The 16018-nt window shown below is 43.4% G+C and overlaps 1 protein-coding gene across 4 annotated transcripts in view; it reads left to right on the top strand.

The window, feature by feature from the left end:
- Positions 1-8971, top strand: part of LOC116994682 (T cell activation RhoGTPase activating protein) — a 36228-nt gene extending 27257 nt beyond the window's left edge. The window contains exons 2-11 of one of the 4 annotated variants that reach the window (XM_042779147.1): positions 1261-1302; positions 1730-1814; positions 1924-1977; positions 2551-2611; positions 3902-4074; positions 4898-5059; positions 5500-5609; positions 6295-6490; positions 7034-7151; positions 7337-8971. In XM_042779147.1, coding sequence (XP_042635081.1) covers positions 1788-1814; positions 1924-1977; positions 2551-2611; positions 3902-4074; positions 4898-5059; positions 5500-5609; positions 6295-6490; positions 7034-7151; positions 7337-8514 — 2079 coding nt within the window. In that variant the 5' untranslated portion in view covers positions 1261-1302; positions 1730-1787 and the 3' untranslated portion in view covers positions 8515-8971. Of the gene's footprint in view, positions 1-1208; positions 1303-1729; positions 1815-1923; positions 1978-2550; positions 2612-3901; positions 4075-4897; positions 5060-5499; positions 5610-6294; positions 6500-7033; positions 7152-7336 lie in introns of those variants that run through there. The other 3 variants (XM_033056571.2, XM_033056570.1, XM_033056572.1) reach the window with 3 other exon arrangements.
- The last annotated feature ends 7047 nt before the right edge of the window (positions 8972-16018 follow it).

Here is a 16018-nt window from a genome sequence, read left to right as displayed (position 1 = left end):
ACTTTGGATATCTGCCAGAGTCAAAGAGAGATCACCTCTCTGTTCTGCATGAAACAGGGTCAGTACTACATTGGCCAGGCCTGGTGTGGTTACACAAAGAATACCTTTGAGGGTGAGTTCAGCAGCAGATGTAGCCATTATATGATCTGCAAGGTGCTGTGCTAAGACAGCCCCATCCTCTGCACATGTGAAATGGAGCATCCATGAGGGAAGCAGCAGAAAGGCCACAGTTTCACAAGTGTTCTTTCCACCTATATCCACTACTGAAGAATTCTCGACCCTGACTCTCAGCCTTAACTCTTCCTTTTCACAAGATCAGCAGACTGGCACCCAGAACAGGGTTGCAATTTGCCTCGGTCAATAAATCAATAGAAATAATTTAATGTATTTAACATCAAACCTTAATGAATTTTCATAATGGCCTGGTAGAGTGAGCACTGTATTCCTGATATGCCCACGTTGAGGGGCAGTCAGCAACAGAATGATACAGGTCAAGCAGAGATAGATTTTTTCCTAGATTTTTTTTTATCTCTTCAGTTGAATCAAATATATTTTATTTGATTAATAATAAAAAATTTATTTTAATTAAGACTTTTTAACTACATATTGTCACACATTACTAAATTACTATATAACACCACTTCATCTATAGATGTCTGGTACCTAGATTATCAAGAACTACTTAGTACTGACAAAGTGTATGTCTACATCTGCTTGTAGACATTAGCTTTTTAAAAACTATAAAGAAACATTTCTCTGAATCTTGCCTATTCCACCTCCCTGTTGTTTTCACTGCTCTTAGTGTAACTTGATCTGGCAGTGTGTCTTAAACCTGCCAAATTTAATGTCTCTGAGCAGTCAAAGGACAGACTGTACCCACTGCCCTTTAATGGTAAAGAGAAGCTGCCTACTCTGCAGCCCCCTCTGCACATCTCACCTCATGCTGGTGATGATAGCTGGAACCTTTACCTGACAAATGTCTCATCTTTTCCATCCATAACAGCTACCAGAGCTTCTTTATTTTTTTTCTATAAGTGGGGGAAACCCCAAAAAAGTAGCTCCTCTAAAAGGAAAGAGGAAGCCAGAAATTTGGTAGTGTCTCGGTCCTGCCCCATGATGCGTCTTCCTGCCTGTGAATTTCCACCTGCCCCCTTCTGCATATATAAAGCAGCACACGTGGTATACACTGTTTAGTTGCCTGCCTCTTTCTAAAGGATTAGTAGCAGTGGGGAGTGATGCTGTTTCTCCTTTCCTCTGCAGTTCACAGGAGGTGAAGGAACTCTGGCTGGACTCACTTCTTGGGTAAGTACTGCCTTTGAAAAATCTGCAGCATGGTGGTTGAAATCAGTGGAGAGGTTCAGATGCAGCTGCACAGAGATGTACAAAAACATACATGGGGAGAGGTGCACCCACTGCTAAGCATAGCTGATGGGCAGAGCTGACTGAGTTGCTCAGCCTCGGGTGTGCAGATTAATGACCATATGTAGCTGTCACCATTTGCTTACCTTCTGCATGGATTAAAAATGGAAAGCTGTTTTTATTTTGTTTTAATCAGGAGGCAGATAGGGCAGCAGGGCTAAATGCCCTTCTGGAGAAGGGCTTTATGGTTTACTTATGTGGAAGATCTTACTGGTTCAGCATCATACATGCTAGATTGGTTTGGAGAGGAGAAAGCCAAGAAGGGTGAAGTTTTACAAGACTCTTTGTCCATTCCATGTTCAACAAACAGGCAAGCAAAAGGACTAAAGGAAACCAGAGCATCCAGAGCTCCTCCAATCAAACTCCTAATGAAAGTGTTAAGCAGCTGCAATACTGTGAGTATCTTAATTAATTCACCTCTGTCCACATAGTGACTTTGAAAAGCTCTAATTTCTCAATCATAGTATTCAGTTACTCACACAGTGTCTTTGTTTTCTTGTCTAGTCAAAGACAGTAAATGCTGGGAATATGGAGAATCTGATTGAGTGCCAGACAGAGGTAAGCAGCCCTTACATTTTCCTGGATCCTTCTTGGGTACTGGTGTGAGATACCTTAGCAAAGCAGGGGTGGCTCCTGCAGTAGCTGCTGGCTGCCTACCCTCACCTAGGAGAGGGCAGAGCCCTTCAAAGGCAGCGCTGTGCTGCACTGAGCAGGGGAAGCAGAGCATTACTGTGGGCAGTCCATGCATTCCCCTGTCTCCCCTTTGCTCAGGGATCTTGCAGGCTTCAAAGCCACCAAGGCTCCCCAGAGGAGTTTGGGAGGAAATCTGCAGTGCCAAGGGAGGACACAAAAAAGGAGGCTGTGTCTAGCTATGGCTTCTCTGGATCAAACGCACAGCCTGAAAGAGCAGAGAGTTGTGATCTGCTGGGTTTCTGCCTGCAGAGTTTACCACAGACCCCTCTACCGGGCAGAAAGGTTGTGTCAGTGCTGGGCCAAGACACCTCTTTAGCAGGTGTTGGGCTTGTCTGGTTGTATTCCCCAGAACCTCCTCAGATTTCTGAGGAGCTGCAGCAATTTGTTGGTGGCTCTCACTACCGTGCCAGCTCTGTAACCCTAAGATGCTTTTTGCAGGCTGATGCCGAGAAATGTCCCCTGTCAGCAGATACTGAAGACAGACTTTGCCTCTCAAATGGTGAGCTTCAAAAACAAACTGAGGAACTGCCTTCTCGTACAATGCTTGCAAACTGGCACTTGTGCAAAACCACTCGAAACTGCCTGCTCCCTCTCCCGGAGAGCAAGCCACAGTCTCCATCCAGGAGAGGGCTTAAGCCCTGGAGTGCTACTTATTTGCAAATTACTTCTTTCCTATATGCTTAGTGGCAGAGGTGAGAGTGCTGAGTGCCAGAGCTCTTGTATTCCTGTTCCCTGGTCCTCAGAGCCAGGTTTCATTATGTTCCCTGGTAGCAATGGGAAGTAAATGTTTCTTTCTCACTCAAGCATCACCTTTGAGGTGTGGCACTGCAAGCAAGTACTGAGTACTGTACAGCTGTTGCACACCAGAGCAAATACGCCCTCTTGGCAGCAGCATGAGCACTTGTTTTTTCTCACCATGCAAAACCTCAGCACCTGTAAACAACCCAGCTAATATTTTATATTACACTAAAATGTTAGGTGACCTTCTCAAATTTTTTTAACCCCTACCTAGCATGAGCATATGCTAAGCCATAAAGAGAGGTCCTGAGAATTTCTCATCTGGGTAAGGCAACTTCATTTTAGAGTAGAAGGTGTGACATTTATTGGAAATTTGCAGAAGGCAAATCCTTTAGAAAGGTTCCTTGAAATTTTGGCCCTCTTCTTTATGAAACAGATGCAAAACCCATGCTAAGAGATTTTTAACCCTGAAGCCAGTGAGCACCTATTGTGATGCTCCCATCCTCTGGAGCGAGTATCACATTCCACTGGCTGGGGGCAAGCATTAGATCTAGGAGCATTGCCATTAGAGCTGGCTCCAGAGCCGGCAGAGCTGAAGCCATATATCTTTTTTTCAGGCTGTGGAAGAGGTCAAAAAGTACTCTTCTTCTACTCTTGCCCCAAGGCTGAGGCACAGTCAGACCATGAAGTAAAAATTGTTGTCATTGCCAGCTGTCCAAGTGGTATATCTGCCTCAGAGTTATCAGACAAACTAGTGCAACATCAAAAATATCTATAAATATTGTTATTTCTCTGTTATTTCTTCTCTAAGAAGAAACGTGACTAGAATGTAAAAAACACTCAACCCAAAACAGGAAAGGTGGTGGCCTTAGAGGGATGGCCACAGTTTTACAGTTTAGGCAGTTGTTACCCTGGTAACCACTTAGTTGTCTCTCTGTTTCTCCCGGTTTGGTTTAAGCTGTTTCAACATACATCTCTACTCTGCACCACATAGTGCTCTGTTGTTTTTTTTTTCTTTTAAATTGATCTGTTGTTTTCCTTTTACTTGCAGCAGATGGAATAAAGAAAAGAAAGAAGGTGATATCGCAGTCATTTACTCTGAGACGAAGCCTTACCAAAAGAAATTCCTCAGGTCAGCTAGACTTGGATGCCAAAATCACTCTGTTTGGCCATCCTCTGGCACTTATCTGTGGGGAAGATGACACACTGCCCCAGCCAATCCAGGTAAGGAGGTACTGTTATAGTGGAACTGTTTACAAAGGTCTGGAGTGTTAGGACAAGGGGGAAATGGCTTCAAAGAAGAAATTCGTGGCTGTGAGGGTAATGGGGTTACCCAGAGAAGCTGTGGCTGCCTCATCCCTAGAAGTGTTCCAGGACAGGTTGGATGGGACTTGGGTCTAGTGGAAGGTGTCCCTGCCTATGGCAGAGGGTTGGAATGCGATGATCTTTAGTGTCTCTTTCAGCCCAAACCATTCTATGATTCTGTGATACCTCTGACTTCAGAGAGAGACAGGATACTCAGTACTTCTGGTGCATCACCCAGGAGGTTATTTTGGTGTTTCCCCTACACACACATCCCTGATAAGCTCAGGAACCACCCCAGATGTAGAAAGAGTCAGGTCTGAGGGTTTTGTCCAGCTCATCCAAACAATATCATCTGAATAAAAATGGTCTTGTAACAGTTCTTCCACTGAATTTGTTTTCCCAATAGTCATGCATTTATCTCTACTAAGTAGTACTTGCCTGGCTTGTGAGAGAGGGGATGTGAACTAAGATTTAAGCCATCCTTTGCTTCGTTCTGGAAGTAAGCAAGGATGACTCCACTGAACTTAGTGGAATTCGTCAGTTCAAAAAGAAGGTGGATTAGGGGACAATCAAGACTAGCTCCCACGTAATGTACTTGGAGCGAAAACTAGATACTGAACTAATCAGATTACAGTGTACTTCCAGACAATTTTTCTTCTATTTCTAAAGAAATGTTCACCTGCGAACTTCCTTCATCCAAGTAAGTGTTGTTCCATTTCTGTCTGATTTTTTTCCCCTGCAGGATCTCCTAGCAATATTGTATATGAAAGGACCTTCTACTGAAGGGATATTCAGAAAAGCTGCCAATGAGAAAGCACGAAAGGAGTTGAAGGAGGACCTAAACAAAGGCAGGAATGTTGATTTGAAAAGCAAATCTGTGCACCTGCTGGCAGTGGTTTTGAAGGTAATTCTAAGCTACACTGATGGGAGGACATTGCTAATATGCACAGGCACAATCCAGTGCTCCAAGCTGACCTAAGTGTGACTCTTGGCTAAAGTCACAACAAAGCCAGACTGAATTCTTCAAGCTTAGGAAAGTTTGGCCTTTTCCACCTAAATGTCAGTCCTATTTGTTGGGCTGCTGACTTCCTGAGGAAACTCACTTTGTCCTCTTGCTCAACATCCTCCCAGGGAGCAATAGTGAGATTTATGGCTGAAGGAAAAGCAAGTGAAAGCTGGATTCTGTTACTACATAAGAGCAAGTGCACTTGTGCATTGCTCTGCTCTGTCAGTGCTGATGGTAGCTTAAGTCAACGTGCCTCCTAGAGAGCCCAGGTGGTAGTAACACTCTGTTTGTGCTCAGGGGTAGTGTCAAAGCTTCATCTAAATCTCTTGGCCTTGCAGGACTTTCTCCGAAATATTCCCTCCAAACTCCTATCGGCTGACCTCTATGAGAAATGGATGCAAGCTCTAGAGAAGCCAAGCAAGCAAGAAAAAATTGAAGAATTGAAAGAGTAAGTTTTTCAAACAGGAGATTTTGCAACCAGTGTGACGGTAGTGGAACGGTGGCCATGTAGAAGCCAACAATGTCTTTCGAAATAAGAGTCTAATTTTAAAGCCTGTCATTTATATCAGTTTGCTATTGCTCCATGGGGTTTGGTTCTGGGGACTCCAGCAGCAGCACTTCCTGAAGTTACTTGAGATTGCTTTATGAAACCACCAGTGCAGGAAGAGGGCAGAGGCTGCAGTGCCTCAGCTAACACAGTCATGGTGCTGTGGGACAGGCAGAGACACAGAGCCTTCACCTCTGCTGGGGGTGAAGTCAGGCACATGGAGACCACCACCATGTTGTGCTCTTTAGGGAGAGGTGTGGGGGCTGACTGGGAGTGCATTGAAAGCCCCACAGCACAGCCACACGCACTGGGAAGCCTCCAGTGACACGCCCTGATTTCATCCCATCCAGTCCAGGACATGGGCTTCTGCAATGCTGCCTTTCAGTCAAGACCCTGTAATTCAGGGTCTCACAATTAACCACACACTGAGCTGCAGATGGGGATTTCTGAAAGATACAGAGAGCACACACGTGTCCCTTTCTGGAGGAAGTGGTGTTGGTCTAAGTTTAATTGAGACTTGCTCAAATCAAGAAGCAGAGGCCACTGCACCATCAATTAACACAACATTTTGTTTGTGTTCATGCAGGGTGGCTGACAAGCTGCCGAGACCAAACCTCGTCTTGCTCAAGCTCTTGCTCTCTCTGCTCCACCACATCAGCCAAAATGCTGAGACCAACAGGATGGACTCCAGCAACCTGGCCATCTGCGTTGGCCCAAATATGCTGAGCCCAGGGACGGAAAACACGCTCCCGCTGGAAGTGCAGAAGGAGATGAATGACAAGGTGTGTTGAACTCACCAAGCAGCCGCTCCCTCTCGGGTAGTTTAGAGCCATCCATAGGGATCCCACTGCCATTGCAGCAGCTGAACAGCACCCCTGGACATTGGGGGTACCCCTCAGCTCAGGTGTCCCTCAGCCTGTGACGGGATGGGCCAGGCTGCCCCTCATCTCGCCTCCTCTGAGCAAAAACAGCAGCTGCCCTGCAGCCCCTAAGTCACAGCACAGCCCCCTAAATTACAGCACAGCCCCCTAAGTCACAGCACAGCTCCTGCAGACTTTGCATGTGGAGGGAAAGGGGCACCCGTGGCCACTGTCACCCCTGGGCCCTTGGGCAGTGAGGCCAAAGCTGTGGCTGAGGGTGTTTGTATTGGGGCAGATCCATTTATCTGCAGCATCAGCCTTATGCCCCAAGGTGGACTCACCCTTGGACTTTTAAGGCAGGATTTTGGCAGAAGCCACCCTGCTCTGTGCTGTCCTTCCTACAAGCAGGGTCAGGAAAGAATCTTCAATATGTCTTGACTGAGATGGGCTGTTTTCTGTGTGCAGGTGACAGTGTTGGTGGAGTTCCTCATAAACAACTGCTCAGAAATATTTGAGGAGGACATTGGCTTCCCTGCCTGTGCCTTGGCTAAGGAGTCACCAGAGCACACAGACAGCTCCACAGGTATGAGGACAGACTGGGGATGTCAGCAATTGGGGCTGCTGGGCCAAATTATTGAATTTGATATACGAATATGTCAGTGGAATCATCGATGGTTCAAGATTGTTGAAGCCCTCTTCTCAACTCTGTGTAGTTCTCTTTCATCCCTTGCTGGTCAGTGAAAACTAATGTCTGCTTTCTCCCCACAGAACAACTCTGTGCAGCTCATCAGAATGACTCTGCCTATGACAGCCCAGATCCTGAAGCAGAAGGCAGCCCCTGTAACTCTGAGATGGAGCAGGCCAAAGGGAGGAGTGCTACTGTGAGCAGAAAATATCCAACAAATATCTCTGCCCCTTCACTGACTAATTTCAGAAATGACATCAGCACAATGGACAGGAGGTACTCAGAGTCTGATCTGTCCTTCCAGAACTGCCTTGATGACACAATAAGGAAACAAAGGCTAAACAAAAGTGAGGACAATTTTCCAGTTCAGCAGAAACAGCAATGGATGGCAGCACTGGAGGAACGTCTTGCAGGCTTACCTTCACAATTATCAACTGACTCTCTACCCAAAACATCTTCTAGTTGCTCCCTGGAGAGCTCTGATGGCTCAGTTTTCACCAGCTCCCCAGTAGTTTCACCCTCTAGCCCCAAAAAAACCTTTTTAACTAGGCCTCAGTCCTTTTCTACCAAGGCCACTGAAGACTGCAGTACACCTAGCAGAGAGATCAAAAAACATTCTATGTCATTCTCTTTCGCAAACCGCAGGAAAACACTAATAAAAACCCAGAGTTGGGAGCTTGGAAAAAACACGATTTTTCAGAGGGACAGTTTCACAAAGAAAGAAGATCAGTTCTCCTGCAGAATTGTCCAGGAGGACAACCGTAATGATGACAAACGATTGTCTGTGGAGTATCAGCAAAGGCTCCGTCTCAGGTCAGTTGATGAAGTGTTCAGAGAGGTAGACCAGAAAAACCCTGGAAGACCACCCTCTTACGAAGAGGCTGTTAAAAACTGCCTGGCCACTAAAGTTCTCTCCCAAAATCTCACGGTTCAATCTCTGAGATTAGCAGTGTCAAACCAGGATGTTTTGCTCCCTCACCCACAAAGCCACAGTGCACAGGACACAGCATATATGGATCTGAGGGATCTACGCAGTGCCAGAGTTTCTGCAACAAAGGATTCTGACATGGAAACTGAAACCTTCAGCATCACTGTAGGAGTAAACTCCCGTGTGAATTTACCTGTGACCCCAGGAGTCTACCGGATGAGAGCAATGTCTGAGTCCTGTCAAAAGAACAAACTTGAGTATGTGGCTCGGAGGTGCAGCCAGCCAGTTTTTGAGGTGGAGCAGATCCAGTATGCTAAGGAGTCCTATGTTTAAAAAGCCTGTCCTTCTTCTTTGCACTGTACAAAGTAAATATTGTAAAAATAGACATCTTGCTAATCATTTGTAGGATTTTACTTTCAAGACACAAAGAATAAGCTAGCTCTTAATGAACTCTTTTTTTTCTGAAGTGTCAGTCAGCTTGATGTGTCACATCCTTTCACCCACTGCAAGAGTTGTTGCTGGTGAAGACCTGTGTATCATTATGTGAAAATATAAGTTAGTATGCTGTACATAACCTGTTGTGTGGGAAGAGTAGTTAGCAGATAATGAACAATGTTGTATTTGTTTTTCTGAAATGACAATTAAAAGGTTGGCAGGTACAAAACCTGTCTCACCTTTTTGTTTTCTATATGGTCACAGACCCTGTACCATTTTTCATGTATGTATGTATGTGTCCCAGGCTGATGCAGCGCTTTGCTGATTTTCTGCATTAAATGTGGACTGGTAGTTACGTCAATGGGGGAAGAGCTATTCTGTCATGTAGGCCACTTCAGCACTCTTCCATAAACCCCCTGTACCTGCTGCCATTACATCTTCCTGCTTGCTGGTGGTAAGAATGGTCTGACCACTTAGCAGCATTAGTGTTATACACTGAGCCTGGGGTTAGAGCCCTATGAGGTCATTAAGGGAATGTATGAAGTAACCCTCAAGTGTCCTGAGGTGCTTTTAGACTAAATACACTGGACAAGAGAAGAAAGGAAGAGCAAGAAAGGGAAAGCAAGAAAGGAAGCAAGAAAGCAAGCAAAACCCCCCAAAAACTCACACAAGGAAATATCCTGGATTCCAGCTTTAAATAGTTAAAGCTCATTGAAAAAAAAAAAACCCAAAAAAACCCAAACAAAAAAAAACAAACCAAAACCAAAAGACAAAAAAGAAAATACTAGGTGATGTCCTTATAAACTTCTAAAAATGACTGGAAGTGCAATGTGCTTTTATGGCTCAGCATAGCCTTAAACCAGGAGCAGGGAGATGTTTTTCTCCTGTGTAACTTCACTACAATTAAACATTCTTCTGTATGAATGCTGAAGTGTCCATTGTCTGATTTTAAAATATCCAGGCCCTACATGTACTGTTCCTACATTCTTACTATTCTACAGGTACTGCAGGTCTGCTTGAATGATGTAGCCTAGCTGAGTACCAGGAAGCAGCGCGGCAGTATCACTGCTACTGTTGTAAGAGGCTGCAGGCTACAAATCCATCTCTGCCAGGAAAACAACTTATACTACCATGTAACAGCAGCTAACAGTTGCAAAGAGGTGATGCTGCCCCAAAAGTGAAATGCATAAAAAATGGCACACCATCTTCTGAGGAATTGTTTTCCAGGTGTAGGTGTTACCAGAACATAGAGAAGAGGGATGGTAGGTGCCTGACCTGATAGAAGAAATTATGAGAAGGACCATATTGGTAGGTTGCAACTAGACAAAACATCACTTCTCTTGGCCACCTGAACAGTGGCACTTTGCTTCCAAGCAAGCTGAATGAGAAGGCTCTGATGCAAAAGGTGCTTACCTTTTTCTAGAATCTACATCTCCTGGGTCACAGAACCAGTGAGGCTTGACATCCTCCTGTCCAACCCCACTGCCCAAGCAGGGTCAGATAAGACAGGTTGCCCAGGATAGTGTCCAGACAGTTTTTGAATATTTCCACAGATGGAGGCTCTGCAACATCTCTGGGCAATCTATTCCTGTGTTTGATCAGCCTCACATGGAAAAAATGTCTCCTTGCATTCAGATGGAATTTGATTGTATTTTTATTTGTGCCTATTTCCTCTTGTTCTGTGCTAAGTGGAACTATATTTTTCTTGTAAAAAAAAAAAAATTCTTGTAAAAACCACAAATGTCTTACCCATGTGGCACAACAAGTATGAAGAGATAGTCCATGTGCAGAGAAAAGGCTCAGAAGCCACAAAACAGAAAACACAAACTGAAATGTTATCAAAACCCATTACAGCTCCTTCTTTGTTAAGTGACTCATTCTATTTTGACTGTGAGAAGACTAAGTCTCCAAGAAGATTCCTGCTCTTATCCACACCAGAAAACCCAGGGTGAATAAGCATGACCAGTTAACCAGAGATGAGGAAAGTCTCTCTTTAGGCCTAAGGTGTCCTAAGGCACATATGACAATCCCACTCAGAAAGCATACCTGGGCTTAAATATTTTGTATAGACGAGTCTAAATCTTCCAGTTCCTGGATAAGGAAGACCATTTGGAAAAGATAACTTTCAGTTGGTGGAGGAAAAGGAAGAGAGAGAAGCTCTACAAATTGTTAACAAAATAGACCTAAGGTGAAGGACTTGTATAGAAGTTGTATAGGAGTTGTATATGTAGGGCTAGTTGTTGTTTCCCTAGTCCCCCTCATCCTGCTCTTGCATTTCTTCAAGTCCAGGGAATGCCATGGTTAAAGAAAATATGAATGCACACAGACCCCAAAAGATATTTACCTCCTTGTTAACAACTTTTGTTAACTTTTTACTTCCTTCATCCCTTCAGATTTGACTGTTTAGTCAGCATTATTTTCATGTCATATCTCTCCACATGAGTGATTTTTCCTCTATACAGGCAGATAAGCAACCTCAAAAGACTAGAATGCCACAGGAAGCAGAGAAATTTGCTTTAGCACTCACTTATCTGCCTTTGGCTCAGAAAATCATTTCACCATGCCACCAGTCCACCCTACAGCATTCTAGGATCCAGATCAACTATCCTGGGCTCCAAGAGAAAGACCCTTTAAGTCCTATATCCAACAAGTAGATTATCTGTTTTGTAAGTGCCATGCCAAAGCTGCCTTTGACTCCTCAGCCAGAAAGATCAAACACCCATTTACAACTGGGTCAACTGGAGATGGATTTTGGTGGAAGATTTGAATGATGAGAGTCAGCCTCTCACTCTCCACAAGTTTCTCCGTCATCAGTATCACACCACTTGCTTCACACACAGAATTTTCTAATTAAATTTCATGAAGACACTCCAAACACGAGTTTGGAGATGGGACTAGAAGAGGGAAAAAAAGCAATATTAAAAAATTAGAAAATCCAAACCATTGCCTTGTAAGGCAATGCTGGAATTAAGGCTGGTGATGCAGCTTGAATTCAGGTCCTTACCTTTGCATCCTGCTATTGTCTTCAAACACGTGGTGTACTCTCTTCTTCCCCACAGGATGCACCTGCCCCAGTAAGGAAAAAATACTGCAAAGGAGAAAATTTTAATTCTGGCATTCCCCAGTACAGTTTGCCTAGCAGGCATACAGATTTTGGACGTATAGCTATGTCTCATTTGGTAGGATTTGAAAGAACAGAAGAACAAAGGAGTTCCTCATGGAGTATCTCCTTCCTTAGCCATGTTGTGCACCAGGAAGTTGCAAACTTGTTCCCTGCCACTTGAATTAGGATGGAAACTTACAGAAAAGGGATGATGGTATCAACTCTATGTGTAAACATTGGTGCAGATTGAGAGAAACATGCCTACAGGTTTCACAAATACTCAGACTGCAGGCATTCCAACACTCAAGTGCAGACTGCAGATGCAGACACATACATTTATTTATCTGTATGTATAATTTATTTATGTAAGCCTATGCCTCATCTTCTGCACAGTCTGCAGAAAATGAGGCATAGGCTCGCTGTGTCTCATTTCTCTGGATTCCTGGGACTGAATTGAGTGCCGGTACAAAACAGGTGTCTGAAAGAAGGTATCCCTTCAAGTCATTTGGATATCTTAGGACCATAGGAAATTTCTAAGGCATCAAAATGGATACAATTCCAGATACTTAGGTTGTACAGTCCTTTCTCAGTCTTCTCTGACTGTGATGTGAACTTAGACTCCCACCTCACATACACGATACATTTAGAAACCTTGAATGTAGGTCTCTATAATCTAGAGCTGACATTTTTACGGCCACCAGAGAAACAATAACACTTGGGATTTTAGGCACCATCTAAGCCTTCTTTTAGGCACCATCTAAGCCTTGAAAAGAAGCCTTCTTGAGCAGGTATAGACTCTCATGCTTGCCCCTCTCCAGAGTTTGGTGCTTTCTGCTCCATCCCACCACAGAAAATTCTGACTCAAACCTTTATCTTCTCCATCCCTGACCCCTTATCTCTGCCACATATTCATTCCTTCTCCACTCCCAGCCTCCATTCCTGATCTCGTCCAGCTATTTCTCTTTTAATTGAACAAGCCCCAACCTTTGACTTTCTCTCAAAGTCCCAATTTAATTTCCTCTCTATATCTAAACCCACTTCTCTCAGTCAGACAGTTTCAGTTTTCCCCTTCCAATTCTTCCACATTTCCTGTCTTATCTACACCAGTTGTTATTAAAATAAGCCCCATTAAAACTCCTCTAGTCTCAGTCCCACCCACATGCCCCACCTTGTTTTAGTCTCTGTAAATACAGAGAATCAGAATGAGAGAAGGAAACTCCCAGCAAGCTATAAGCAAAAAAAAACCAGAATCCATAAAATCTGGTGATTACCTCACTTCACAACTGTAACTATGGAAAGCCACAGGATGAACCTTCCGTGGACAGAGGTCCTTGAACTTTTGGGATTTTAGCAAGAGGTCTGCACATCTCTTGTTGCATGGAAATACAGGCTATGATGGAAGGACATTTGAAAGCAATGCACTGACTATGATGTAAGAGATATTTTCAGTAATTTCATCATGTTCTCTGGGAAAAAATTTGTCAGCAAATTTTTTTCTGCCTCTACAAGCAGCGTCTTGGGGGAGAAACCTTCTCACCTACCTGACCTCTTCTCAAAGCTACTATCTGAAAGCACTTATTTCTGGGAACTATGAAAACTGGAGAGATAATTAATTCATACCTGAGGAATAACAACTTTTAGCAACTTAGCAATGACACACAAGAGAATTGTTACTGCCATGATTGCTTTCTGTGACAGCTGCCTCAATATAACCCGAGAAAGCCCTACACTGGACACAGTCACAGAACACGATTATAAGCCGCAATGAGTATAAGCCGAACTTTTGGGTTTCAGCAACTATTTGTTCTCTGTCCATATATAAGCCACACCTGATTATAAACCGCACGTTACAATACAGAGTGTGATAAAAGGTATCTGTTCTATCACCATCTGTTGAGGGTGGGGGCAGTGATCCTTATCTCAACGGCAGATATTCTGCTAATGGGCCAGGCATTGAAACCAGGTAGGACATTGTTCTTTATCTTTTCACAACCCATCCTTCCTCCAGAGAGTCATTTTCTGCTAATGGCCCATTGAGTCCCACTGTGTGACTGATAAAATTACTGCATCCCATTGGAAGTGGCTCCAGCCAGCGGGAAGAGCCCAACATTTCTTACTAAGATAAAAACAGAGGTTTTGGGACACTAAGGTAGCCCCTTTCTCCACTGGACTCCAGAGGAAAACCGGATTTCTCCACATCATCACTGGACCTTTGGAGGGAAACTGCACCTTGTACAGGAGCACTGCTCCAACTGAATCACATCTGTCACTGCAGGAGGATGCAGCCACCATTTAATGGGACTGCTACCAACACCCTGCCTGACGGGGTGTCAGGTTGTACTCTGGCTATGTCAGGGTTTGGAGTTTGTTTCTCTGTAGTACTGTATTTCTATTTTAATTTCCCTAGAAAAGAACTGTTATTTCTAATTCCCATATCTTTGCCTGAAAGCCCCTTGATTTCAAAATTATAATAATTTGGAGGGAGCGGGTTTACATTCTCCATTTCAAAGATAAGTTCCTGCCTTTCCCAGCAGACACCTGTCCTCCAAACTAAAACAGCAACGTTTTGTTCTTTGTCCATATATAAGCCGCACCTGATTATAAGCCGCACTTTGGGTTCGGACCAAAATTTTAGTCAAAATGGTGTGGCTTCTAATCGTGAAATTACTGTACTGCTTTATGTAAGATCTTTCTTCTGTATCTTCCTCCCACGATTGCTACCTGTGTACCCCAGGCACAAGATGCAACACTGATGTAATGTTTGCTGGTACAAACCCATGGCAAAAATATTAGTAGATTGAATTACACCAACCTTGTTGCCCACACTTTGTATTTCATATTTACCTCTTTACAATATGGACAGCTGTCTTTTCCTTTTGTGTGTGTGCATTTGGCTCTTCTGAGTTCCTTATACTGTACCTAGTTTGATGAAATACGATTTGAAATCTTCTTCTTTGGACATTGTGTAACTGGTGGACACGCCAGCATATCCTGCATTGACAGGTAGTATTAGGGAGGGTAGAGGATCCTGTTGGTCACCCAGAACTCTGTTGTTTTTGAGACTGAACCACTCTGTAGGAGGTGACTGTGGTCCACGACTCTGATACGTATAATAAAGCCAAGAACTTTAAAGTGGGTTGTTTGGGTTTTTTGTTTGTTTGTTTGTTTGTTTGTTTGTTTGTTTGTTTTTAAATGGAATTGTATTTCTACAGTATTTTGCTTAGAACTAGATCTCTAATTTCTTGTAGCATGAAAGCCAAAATGGATAGTTTGAGGATTCTGCTTGGATTACGTATACTTTAATCTTAAAAAGCTAATACTGAGGTTAAAAGCTAATAATAAAATTACTGCTTCATAGCTCAGTTCCACATTGTAGGGAGTTCCACACAGAGTTTTTACATAATGGTTCCTCTTGTAATGCTGCTATCAAATGTCTCCAATTACAGCATGAAGAAGCATCAAAGATGATAAAAACCCCATCTGGGAATAGGAGGTCTTATTTCTGTACTGACTGTTCTGGTTTTGGTGCTAATACATCACAGGAGACCAGGTGGTTTGCTGCACCACCACACCAGACAATTCCCAGGTTGACTCATTCCTTGTTCATAAACTGCAAGTAACAATTTCAGCTTCCTATTATACCCAGGCAGGTCTCAACCTGATAAGAGAATACTACTTTTTACTATAGTGAGGCCACTTGGCTATCATAGGGATAAACTCTGAACAAATAAGAGCTTGATGCTACTCTGGTAGCATGAGTCAGACCACAGTTAGTGTGGCTATCATGTGCTTCCAGGAGGACAATTTCTGACTACAGGAAAAGGAAACCCACCTTGGGTAGGCGTTCTGGTTACATTTTTCTCTGAATTTTGTTAGCAGTCAGTCCTTATCACATGTGTCATCAGAACAGAGTGAAAACTTCAGAGGATCTTCTGAAAGATAAAAATCCAGAAGAAGGAACAATTTTTAAATAAAAATTCTGACAATGATAGAGAGAAAGACCCATGAGAAAAGAGCAATGACTGTTGAAGAAGTGATGTAGTTCTCGTATGGACATATCATATACATAGCCATCTGCAAATCTTTGTGGATGCTAAGTAAAGAATTGTTTTACCTGCCTCTCTATTATTCAGAAATGCCAATTATCTAATAATATTTTTTCTATAAATACATCACTTTTATTGTTTTAATCAGACTTCACCATTCACTGTGATAAATACATCAATTTAAATCTCACTTCTGAGTGAAACACATTCCAAGTTCTACCTGTACTTCTACAAAGGGAGAGGAAAACACAGA

This window comes from Catharus ustulatus, chromosome 3, assembly GCF_009819885.2.
Source record: "Catharus ustulatus isolate bCatUst1 chromosome 3, bCatUst1.pri.v2, whole genome shotgun sequence".
Classification (NCBI taxonomy): Eukaryota; Metazoa; Chordata; class Aves; order Passeriformes; family Turdidae; genus Catharus; species Catharus ustulatus.
Note: the sequence above shows the minus strand (reverse complement) of the source record. Positions and strands in the feature narration are given on the sequence as shown.